Source organism: Cricetulus griseus (genome assembly GCF_003668045.3).
Source record: "Cricetulus griseus strain 17A/GY chromosome 1 unlocalized genomic scaffold, alternate assembly CriGri-PICRH-1.0 chr1_1, whole genome shotgun sequence".
Lineage (NCBI taxonomy): Eukaryota > Metazoa > Chordata > Mammalia > Rodentia > Cricetidae > Cricetulus > Cricetulus griseus.
Window position 1 is genome coordinate 251,049,258 of NW_023276807.1, and position 12,360 is coordinate 251,061,617.

Genomic DNA, 12,360 nt, shown 5'->3' on the forward strand with positions numbered 1-12,360 from the left:
CAAACAAACAAATAAATAAATTCCTTTCCAACACCTTTATTTAAAATTGGATCTGTGTTAAAAAAAAAAAAAACACACCTTCATTCAAAAGATTAGCTTCATTTATTAGTCACTCTTTCTCCTACCTTCCTTCTCTCCTCCCTTCCTTCCTTTCTTCCTCCCTTTCTGTTTTCAACAGGGTTTCTCTGTAGCTGTGGCTGACCTGAAATTGTTCTGTAGACCTGTCTGGCCTCAAACTCAGAGATCCGACTGCCTCTGCCTCCCAAGTGCTGGGATTAAAGGCACCTCCTCACCCAAGATATGTCATTCACATTTGTTAACCTATTGCTTTATGAGTCTAAAGTTTTTGGTTTTGTGTGTGTGTGTGTGTGTGTGTGTGTGTGTGTGTGTGTGTGTGTGTGTGTGATGCCTGGCAGCAAGCAGCCTTACCTGCTGAACCCATTTGCCCTCTTGCTGGTACCCATTTTTAGTTTTTTAAACCGGGAAAAAAAAAAGGATGCTACACATTGAGGATAATGTTTTCACTCATAAGTAATTGGTTGTTTAGCTTAGTTATTAAATTTAAGATTCATATAAAATTTTAAGTTTCTGAATAATCATTAAACCACCATAAGTGTGAAACAACAGAAAATTAGAAACTGTTTCCTAAGATGTACAACAGAAAATTAGAAACTGTTTCCTAAGATGTACAACAGAAAATTAGAAACTGTTTCCTAAGATGTACAACAGAAAATTGAGCTATCATGCTCAATTCTGCAGTATGAGTGTTTTCAATACAAATCTTCATCTCTTGCCATTCCTACCACACTAAAATTATTCTCCCAGAACTTTATTCTTGCTTTTAATTTTTTGGTGTTATGATAAAATAAAGTCAGCTATGTATACTAAACATCACAATAAATAAAAGTTTATTTCTAAACTTACCATAAAGTTTAAAATATTTCTTTTATGTTATTACTAACAAATTGACTCAATTAATTGGTTTTACTATAATTACATGTTGCAACAAAAAATTATGTATTTCATCATCTACTACCCATGGAGTTAATTTTAGGGAAACCAAGGAAGAAATTTCAGATGGGACTTTTTCTTGTCATATAGTTATTATAGTAGAAATTTTTATAATACTATCATTTTACTTTTATAAACTTGGAGAAAGGACATAATATAAAAACCTGGAGAAAATACCTCTTTTACATTTGCCTTGAAATAATTCTTAAATACTTACTCTGTTAAGAATTAAAGTGGCTTTTGGGAACCTGTTCCCCATGCTGGATCACCCAGCCTTGATGAAGGGGGAGGAGCTGGGTCCTGCCTCAACTTGATGTGCCATGCTTTGTTCAAGCCCATGGGAGGCCTGTCCCTTTCTGAATGGACACAGGAGGAGTGGATGTGGATAGGAAAGTAGGGGAAGAAGGAGAAACTGTAGTTGGTATGTAAAAATGAATGAAAAAAATGTTAATTAAGTAAAAAATTAAAGTGGCCAGAATATTTAACACAGAAAAAATACAGTGTAGCAGTTATAAAAGATTATATAAATAAATTCACTCCTTGAAAAAGTAAGCAGCTTGTCCTCTTAGAACGCATGGTTTGGCAGTAGAACCAAAATTTGATTCCATGTCTCCCTACTTGGTCATTCTGTAGTCTTAGCCATTAGGTTACACTGCCTCCCTATGTTCTGCCTGGATGAGGGATAACTTCTCTCTAAATACTATAGCAAAGAAAAGTGGAATAGAGAGTAGAATCTTTATTAATGTAAGGCTTTGAGCTAATAAATACTGACGCTGGGTGGCAGATATATATAGGATGATACTTTTTCTCACTTAAAATACTCCGTATTAAATGAAGTAATGAACTTCTTGTTTTACAAGAATAAAAAGTCATAAGGGTTCACTGGACAGCTGGAGAGAGGACTTGGTAGCTGAAAATAAGTGTTGCTCTTACAGAGAACACAAGCGCGTTTAGTTCCCAGCACCCAAGCAGGGTAGCGGCCAGCTGCCTCTGCTCCAGCTCTAGGAGATCCTACACTCTCGTGTAGTCTCTGCAGGTGCCTGCACTCACAGGTTCACATACCCCACACAGAATTAAAAAATAGTAAAAGGAAGGCCCCTTCTTCAAAAGTTGAGGGAGATGGCATGCTGACTCTGTAAATAAGTTACATGAGTTATAATCCAGCCCAGGACTTCGCTTTGAATTGGGGCAAATTAGTAAAGCTCACTAGTATTTTGTCAAATGTTCTGTAACAAAATTTCCAAATCTGCACTATCCAGTATGATAGCTACTTCGCACATGTTACTCAGGAGCAAATTTCTTAGTTCTGTTTTGTAGAGGGAAGCTTCTGTCCTGCCCAGGCCTGCAGCCGTTTAGTCCCATATAAACACACAGGGGCTCAGATTAATTATAAACTGTTTGGCTGATAGCTCAGGCTTCTTATTGGCTAGCTGTCTCTTAATTGTTAACCCATTTCTATTAATCTGTGTATCTCCATGTAGTCTTGGCTTAACAGAATATACCCGTAAGGCATCCTACCTTCCCCAGCTACATGGAGTCTCCCTGACTCTGCCTACTATCTTTCTCTATCCTTGTTTGGATTTCCCACCTGGCCGAATCCTGCCTGTCCATTGTCTGAAACAGCTTTATTCATCAACCAATAAGAGAAACATATATTTGCAGTATACAGAAGGGCATCCCCCATCACTATTTAAATTAAATTAATTTTCAATTTAATTGTCACATGGGCTAATGGTATTGAACTACACAACCAGCCTCTTTATCTGTGCAGGTGGTATTAATGTACCTAATTCACACGGCTGTCTGAGAATTAATTTACAATTTAATATGTATAGCATAATGCCTAAACATCATAAGCAATTGCCTTTATTGGTATTCATCTAACTCTTGACAAATTCGTGTGCTGATAATTTTAAAAATGAGAAATAATATCTCTCAGGATGTTGAATTTGAATCAAAAGTAAAACTCCTGGCAACAGTAATCATAAGTCAATGTGGAATTAGCTATCAGCATATATATTTGAAGCAGGGTCTCAGGCTGTCTTGGAACCTTAAACCCGATTCCCTTGAGCTCATAGATCTAGCTGCCTTTGCTTCCTGATTCTGGGATTGAAGGTGTGTGCACCACCATGCTTAGTTTATCAAATTCGTGTTTCAGAAGCTCATAATATATTTAAATAGATTCTGAACTACTATTTGATGGGATGTGATGCCATGCTTCCAGATGAACCAGATGTCATCTGTTGTGAAAAATGAAGGTAGTGTAATTCCAAAGTAGTGGAATTAGAAACTCTGCCCCAAGCTCTGCCTCTGTCCATGTATGAATGGTAAGGTATGCTGACAGCATTAAAAAGCCAGCTACAGGGCTAGAGAGATGGCTCTGTGCAAACACGGAGATTTGATTCAGATCCCAGCGCCCATGTAAAAACAACTGAAAAGCTAGACGTGGCCACACACACCTGTAATACAGAAAGAGGATCGCTGGGCCTTGCGGGCTGACTGCCTGCTCCAGATTGGGTAAAAGACCATCCCAAGGGAATAGGCAGAACATTAGAAGACAAAACCTTGTATCTTCCTATGGCTTCTACATAGTCATGTACACTGACCCCCAGAATATACATGCACCCCCCACACATAACTAATTAACGAGTTTAAGCTTATGCTCATGCTCAGCTATGTAGGAGTTAGTTCCAAGGCCAGCCTGAGGTACATGAGACCTAGCTTAACAACAAAAGAACTGAGGAAATTTACTACTTTCTTTTAAAGTTAAACAATGCTGTTGTACTACCATTAACCCTTGCAAGTTTAAATGTTTATACAGTTTATTCAAATAAAAAATTCCACTGCTGTGCCAAAGGCCAGATCTACCTATGCAGTGCACTTGGTAACCAGAAAGGTTAGAATAAATATGTACTGAAATAAAATCATCAGAAGCTGTTGGAAAGCTCACAGTAAGATGTTGCTAGTAACTGCTTTGAATTCCCCGTCATTAAAGTAGTAATCTAGTCTAAAAGTAGTACGTTAACTCTCTACCACGCCACAGGAGACAGTCAGTCTGGAAAATCCAGTGTGATCTCTACTTTGGATCTGAGGGGAGCGTGAAAAGAGAATAATTAGCATAAGTTTTCTTTCCCTGCTATTGGCTCTCAGTTTATTCTTCACTAGTAGTTAGAAAAGACTACATTGTCAACTTCTCTTACAAGGTGAAACCAGAGTATATTGATCCAGGAAGTTAAGGTACAATATATCAGGAATATGTTTTCCTATAGCAGGTGAAATAGAGCCATAAACATAAATTTCTAAGTAATAATTAACAGTGAATTGAACAATTATGGGTGTAATATAACATTCAAGATAGAAGTGCTCAGGGCAAGTTTGTTTTCCAATTTTATGAGTCACACATGGAAGGTTTATATTTTTTAAAAGTAAGATTGCACTGTTCTGAACTATGTCTTATGAAGACTGAATTTCTACTGAGAAAGGACCTACTATCAGGACAGTGAATTTAATGATCATTGTGGAGTTTTCGAAATGTCCATGCTAAAAGTAGTGTCCCTTGTGACTTAGATATGCTATAGCAAAGACTAAGGCTTAGAAAGTCTAGCCCAGATTTTCCAGTCAGAGAGATGTGCCTGAAGCATCCATACTGCCTCTGATAAGCTGCTGTGTTTAAGAGGCGACACAGTTATGCAGTGTTGTCCACCCAGCGTGGATTCCATAGTGTGAGGCTGCTTTGCTGTTTAATTGTGGAAAACTTGCTTTATTCTTGAAAAGTTAAATACTAGATACAAAGCCTTTCTAGAGAATATCCGGTCAGAATCCTTTAATTACTTCAACATTCCATTCCCATTGCACTGTATTTTATTTAATGGACTTGCTGGTGTGTTTGGGACAGAAAGGGAGAGTGAGTGAGAGTGAGTGAGTGAGTGAGTGAGTGAGTGAGTGAGTGGAGACAGAGACAGAGAGAGAGACAGAGACAGAGTGTGCACTGCACAAAGGCAAGTGTTTATGCATTGTCTGTGTATGCACTTACATATGAATGGAAACACTCCTTGAGAAGACCTAGTTGTGTTTACCAGTCTGTACTTTCATTTCGAGGAGTGTGTATCCCCAGATAAAATACAAATCGCTTGGAATTTGAGCATTTCTGAAACACCTGATGCGTACCATGCCTCGGAGCCTGGCGGAACAGGGCACTCTGTCCTGGACACCATTTTGTTCTTTTCAACTGCTCAGCTTAGTAGGATCCCTGGCGCCTACCTCTGCATGTCAGTTTGTTTTTCTGCTGAGCTGCTTGCCTTTATTGGCATTTAATTACTGTTTTCCTCTGATGCCTGTTTTTCATCTAAGTTAGTAATAGTGTGCAGCACTTATGTAGAGTTTTATGTGTTCAGCGCTTTATGTAATCATTCACTAGGTAATTCCCATATCCCTTTGGCATACATGAGGAGTTTACACTTTTACAGATGTGAAAACCCGGTTCTGCTTCACCCTGCCCAGCTGAGTGAGTGGCACAGTAGGACACACTCAGAACTGCACGCCGTCCTCAGGACAGCGCTCATGGGGAAGCTGATTTCATGGGGAGGAGCTGGGAACTTTTCCTTTTAAGTCCTTGGACTTGCCCGTTCTTCCAGAATGCTCATTACATTTAAGTTCAAAACATCCTCTAGTATTCTTATAATGGGTAACTTTTTGTTAAAAATAACTTGAAGATGTCTTGCAGTAATGCTTCTCATTAACTCTGCCCTTACAGATTTTTTGTCAACATTGAGAAACTGTGCTATTTTGACTTATTACTGCTTTTCTCAATTCTCAGAGCTGGTCACATAGATTTTCTTTTTTTACAAATGACATTATAATAGACTATTTCATCTTCCCATTAATACCTGTACATGAAATAGTAAAATTGCAGATAAGGTAAAGCTGTCCACAATTATTTCTTAGAATATTAATATGACCTTACAGTGGACTCTGTCATAAAGCAGAACTTACCAGTGATAAAATCACAATGTAGACATAGAAATTCCGAATACCAAACTAATACCAAACTAAATACCAAACTAATTAATACCAAACTAATACCAAACTAAATACCAAACTAATACCAAACTAAAAATTTGGAGACAAAATTATTTTGCAAAGTTTACAGGAGACTGATTTATCTAAATTATGTACTTCCTAATTTACAATGTGACTAATTAAAAATACTGCTGTAAGTTCTAGGGGTAAATGCTTCAAATTGACTTGTAATATCTTGTGTCTTAATATGTCCATGTATATATCCTTCCTGTTGTTCCTCCTTTTTACAGGGGTGAGCAGTCAGGAAAACACTGATTGTGTGCCCAAGGCAGGCAGGGTAGTCACATTGTCGAAAACTCCTCTTGTACAATAACCCAGCCACTCATTCAAGTAGCATTACAGTGTCTGCTCTGCTGTTTTCCAACTACAAATCCCATTTATCTTTAGTTCAAACCATCAAATTTATGTTTGTTTTTTTTATTTACTGTCTCTTAACTAAACTCACACAATATGGTCACTTTTTAAAACTTGGGTTTTTAACAGCAATTTAAATAAGGAAAAGTCAGCCCTGCTGCAGACGAAGAACCAGATGGCCTTGGATTTGGAGCAGCTTCTAAATCACCGTGAGGTACTTTTCCTGCCTTGTCATAATTTGTCACCTCTTGAGCATTTTCCAAATCAATGTTTGTGATAAGATGACTGGACCTGGTGTCCTGTCCCTGTGCTCATCAGTGATTTCTGTTTGTGGCTCACTATGATCTGTCCATTTTTATAACACTTGATCTGTGAGGTGCTTTACTTTTAGAGATAAGACTCATTTCTGGAATGCCTTTCTTATATCTCAGTCACTGATCTTCACATGACGTAACCACTACCTGCTTTGTTTCTTTCTGCCATTAGACATTCAGTTTCTTTCATGTGCCTCTGTCTTACCTATCCCTCTTATGCAGCGTGTCTACTGAGCTTTAAAGTTGAAGTGCTTTTGGGGTGGGGCGTATCATGAGCCAGAGGCTGGCCTCTGTGACCCTCCTATCTGCAGCTCCCAAGTACTAGGATTACAGGTCTGCACCACCCTGTGCAGAGTTGTAAGGTTCTTTATACTTTTTCATTGTTGCTCACCAAATGTTTCTAGTTCTTTGAAAATTTAATCTTTTAATTTGTAAACTTTTTATAAAACATTTCATACAGTGTATTTTGATAACATTCATCCCCTTCCCTCAGATCCTCACCACCCCTCTACCCACCTAATTTTGTATTCTTTCTCCCTTCCCTGCTACCTCTCTCCCTTCCTCTCCTTTTAAACTCATTCATTCCAGTTTGTGCTAGCTGATTATGTTGTGGTTTAAATCATATTTATTAGAAAATATAAACAGAGGCATGTATGTAGCTCAGCTGCTAGCCTGCTTGCCTGCATGCACAAATGTCTTGGGTTTCATCCCAATACCAAATAAAGCTGAGCACCTATCATTTTAGTCCTCAGCCAACTGAAGCAAAAAGGTCAGAAATTGAAGGTTGGCTACATATAGTAAGTTTGAGGTTAGCCTGAGAGATATATATGAGAGAGAGAGAGTGATTTAACTTTGGGGAAATTAATCTGTCTTGTTTCCTTTGGCAAGTATGCGTAGTTATTATTACTCCCCCCATCCATATGTAAGGTAGTCTCAACACCCCAAAAACTCCCTCATGACCCCTTTAAGGCAACTTTCTTTCCCCTCTCCCCCAGTCCTGTTCCTTAATGTCAACTTACCTATTTTCTTTACCTGTGGTTTCAACTTTTATACAAAGTTATATAAATTAAATTAGCAACATGTAGCCTTTTGCACCTGACTTTTTTCACTTAACTGAGTATGTATGTCACACACATGGCTGAAGCATGGATCACTAATCCATAGTTGATAGCTATTTGGGTCATGCTATGGCACATTTAGTTTTTTAATTTATTCTTATATTAATATATAATGTGATATACTAGTTATGATTTTGTAACTGCTTATAATTTTTATTGTTGTTTACTTGTTTCATTTTAAGATATATTATCAAATGTATTGATAAAACCACTCTAGAAAGTTGTATGCAAGTATTTATGCAAAACTTGGCCCCTTTTTCTCTTGGGTACACATTAGAGCACAAATGCTGGTTTTCAGGGTTAGCCTATGTTGGTAAGAAACTGCCAAATGTTTCCAGGGTAAGTGTCCTTTTGTACTTTATATGATAAGATTGCCGGTAGCTGTGTATCATCCTCACCAACAGTTGATATTGCTAAGTGTGATGTTTTGCTCTAAAGCATTTTTCAGTGTACTGTCTTAATCATTGCTTCTTTCCAGCCATACTTCTATTACTTTACTTTTCTAAAATAGAAAGTTTCAAAAGAAATCACTGATTTATGAGACTATTTAAAGTTGTTTTCTGGTCTGGAAAAAGGCTGTCAACTGCCTTGGGAAGGAATCACTGGAAGAATATTGTTGAGAGAGATTAACCTGGGAACTGCTGCTGGAAACAGTTCAAAGGTGCATGTTTTAGAAGTGGTGCTGGGGGGGTTGGAAGGTTGTCTTCACTAAAATAGGGAAAGGACTGGAGAGACAGTTTGGTACATGCTTCTTGGACCCACTGGGCCAGCTCACAGCTGCCTGAAGCATGTTTCTAAGAGTTTCAACATCCTCTGGCCCCTGTGGGCCACGGCATGTATAAGGTACACATACAGTCAAGGAGGCACACATATACACATTCATTCAAACAGAAAAGTAATGGTTTGGGAGTAAGTTCTCTTACAGGTATCTTTAATATCATCTTCTAAGATGGATAGAAGAGTCAAGTGGGGCAATCTTGGCAATGCTGGCCTTGAGGCAGCACTCTAGACTTTGAGGCAGGCCTTTATATGATGGATAGAAGAATCAAACAGGGCAATCATGGCAATGCTGGCCTTGGTGCAGCTCTCTCTACACTGAGGTGGAGGCTTGGCTAAATGGTGAAACTGACTAAAACAGCAAGGAGCAGACAAGAAGGTAGTCCTGAATTGATTTTTCTTTCCCTTGCATTTTAATACAAGCTCATGTACTCCAGGTGAGCCTCAAACTCACTATGTAGCCAGACCTTGAACTTGTGATCCCCCTGCCTCCACCTACCAAGTGTTAGGATTTCAAGGTATGTGTACCATCCCATTATTACGCTACTCAGACCAGACTGGGGACTTCTGTGTTAGGTGAGCTTGCAGCTGAGCAGTATCGCAAACCTTTGGACTACAATTTAGAGATAGCATGGAGGAGGTGAACAAGGCCATCAGGAGCAGGTGGCAGAGCTGGGCCAAGGTTCTGTGCAGATACTCATTCATTCTTCTGCCTGTCACTGTAGCCCGTCTCCATCAGTACAGCCATCACTCATGTCCTAGAATTGTGCCTTCCAGCAACTGTCTCTTCACTGTGGAAGCCTGACTTATTCAGTGTATGTCTTTAAATCTGAATATTTAAGAGATCATAACCAAGGTTTCTGTCCCGTCACAAAACTGTGTAAGACTTTCTTTTCAGAATGACAAGTCTCATTTAATTCTAAAGGGTTATGCTACACTTGAAAATTATAGAAGCAGCTATTCCTACATTTTGTACATCAAACTGAAGTCACATTATTCATGAGTCCAAATAATAACTAAAAAGCTGAGAACCAAAATAATCCATCCTCCCATCAGTTGTCTTCTCAGGCACTTTGTCACGGTGACAAACCTGACTAAAGGCACCCAAAACTGGCTTTATACTATTTCAAGACCCTGGGCATATCATTTAATGTAAATCATTAGTTTTAATCTGCTAAATCCCAAAAGCTTAAATTAGTGATTCAGATTTAACAAATGAACACTTTAAAGTTCCTGAGATCCTGCTCTGAGTTGGGGCTCCAGCTCTACCTTCTAGGCAGACCACTGAGTTCCCGTGTGGCTCTACATGTTTGTGACGTGAGTTAGAGCTGCTACTAAATGAAAAGGCACCAAGTGGGCAGTTCCAAATTGTCATCTCTAAAACATTTGGAGTCTAACCATTCAAAGTTTCCATTTTCTGAGTTAGTGTTATAAAAATGTATACTGGGCAAGGCGTAGTGACACACACCTAGATCCCAGCACCCAGGAGACAGAGGCAGGCAGATAGAGAGGGAGTTCCAGGACAGCCAAGGCTACCCAGAGTAACCGTGTCTGGAAAAACAAAAACAAAAAATGTGAAGAAATGGTATATAGAGAGAAAAATGAAAGTAACAAGTTGTAATTGCCTTTTCAGACTATATACTCAACCTGGGTTAAATATATTGGGTTGAAACTGTACAAAAAATACTAACCAAAAATTAATCAGAAATTTTTAATATAGACATCCATCAACAGTTGTGTGTATTGCGATTAGCAGTGGTTTTGGTAGGTAGGTGATTTTTAGTCTCGGGTTCTTTACAGAAACTATAGGTGTGAATGGAGATTGGGTGCCAGGCCACACCTTTTCATCCTGTGTTCCCCAAGTTTTTGTTCTTGTATGAAGTATGAAATAGTATGACGTTTTGTTCCTGTTAGTGAAACTGAAGTGCAGTAAAAGACAAAGTATCTCAGATAATGTCTTCTACCAAGACAAAATTTGTCATGCTCTCAGTTTTGATGGTGATCAACACAAAGCCCAGTGTAAGCACTGCCGCATATATTCTGTGTATGAGTCTGTGCTGCAGTACACGGGTAGTGTAAGCTCTGCCTTGTATATTCTGTGTCTGACAGTCCACAGGTAGTGTAAGCTCTGCTGTGTGTATTCTCTGTGTCTGCAGTCCACAGGCAGCTGTCGATGGTCCTATTGGTGCAGATGAAACTGAGTACGGTAAAAGTGAAGCAAACCTATCATGCTTACAGCTTACATACTGTTGAAGTTAAGAGTAAATCCATTTTTTCATTAAAAAAAGTCAAATCAACTTAGTCCCATTTAGACAAAAGAAAGAAAACCTCCTTATGAGTTATAGCTTACATTAATTAGTTCCAGGAAAGGTTTGTCTCTGTAAATGAAATTATATGCTTTTTTTTTTCTGTCAGAAAATGAAAAGTCTGTAATTTGATGTGCTTCATTTTTGTCTTAGTTGCCAAAAAAAAAAACTCATAGCTGAATGTCTTCTCCAGGTGTTATAGCCCTTTTTCCCCTTTTATTTTTGATGCCATACAGTAACCTTTTCTATTTCCTTCCCAGTAGATTGTAATCTGTTTTACTCTTAAATGTCTTCACTTGCTCTAAGGTTGACGCTGGATGGCAGAAATAAAACAGAAGCGTTAAACAGGCTTTTCAAAAAGGCAAATGGAAACAAATTGCCTATGTGCCGTTCCTCTTAGCAGTAGCAGGACTTGGAAACTGGACTTGGAAGCACTGTGGGTGAAGCAACTGTGACCTCTTAGACCAGCAGCTCCGGCTTGTCCTGTGGAGGATGCAGGGTTCGCCTTGCTGTTCCCCCACTGCAGTGTGTGTTTGCTGTGCTGGGGGTTAAACTCAAATGCTCTACCACAGGGTCCTGAACTCTTCTCTGTCTCCCTCCTCCTTCATTTATTTATTTATTGAAGAGGGCAGATCATAGGTCCTCAGAAATCAACTCTTGAGAGTAGAAGGAATGTCTTTAGTTGACCAGATGTCTATTTTAAAGCCCAAGCTTAAGCTGCTGGTGTAAGAGCCAGCCCCTTTCGAACAACCTTTGGAATTATAGTAAGGACAGTGAGTGGTAAGAACGCTACTTAGGAAGCTATTCCAGTATTTCACTGGAGCTAGATTGCTGATGATGACGTGAGTGAAAAATAGACCAATTTAAAAGCAGAAGCGCAGGGCTTGGTAATTGGGTTTAGGGGCTGATGAAGAGTATGAGAACTGAAGGCCCAGCGTTTGACTTGCTGATAGGTCTGTGGTAGTAGAAGGATGAATAAGCTTGGGGAAGAAAAGCAAGTATCTAAATGGATATATCTACTTGTGGGTTAGCGTGGGTTCTTAAGCCCAAAAGAGAAGTCATTTAGAAATAACGATTTGAGTCTCACAGCATAGCTTTTTGGCTTTTGTTCGGTTGGTTCTGTTTTTTTGTTTTTTGGGGTTTTTTTGTTGTTGTTGTTTTTGTTTTTTTGGGGGGTTGGTTGGTTGGTTGGTTGGTTGGTTGGTTGGTTGGTTGGTTGGTTTTGGGTTTTTCAAGACAGGGTTTCTCTGAGTCGCCCTGGCTGTCCTGGAACTCACTTTGTAGACCAGGCTGGCTTCAAACTTGGGAGATCCTCCTGCCTCTACATCCCTAGTACAAAGATTAACGGCATGTACCACCACTGCCCAGAACAGCATGGTGTTGTGTTTTGTTTGGGGTATT

The 12,360-nt window shown here is 39.1% G+C and overlaps 1 protein-coding gene across 5 annotated transcripts in view; it reads left to right on the top strand.

Annotated features, from left to right (window-relative positions):
- Nucleotides 1-12,360, top strand: part of Pibf1 (progesterone immunomodulatory binding factor 1) — a 166,810-nt gene that overhangs the window by 125,752 nt on the left and 28,698 nt on the right. For 3 of the 5 annotated variants that reach the window (XM_027394010.2, XM_027394011.2, XM_035452100.1), the window contains exon 16: nt 6,574-6,658. In XM_027394010.2, the coding sequence (XP_027249811.1) occupies nt 6,574-6,658 (85 nt within the window). Of the gene's footprint in view, nt 1-6,573; nt 6,659-9,378; nt 9,469-12,360 lie in introns of all 5 variants that reach the window. The other 2 variants (XM_027394008.2, XM_027394009.2) reach the window with 1 other exon arrangement.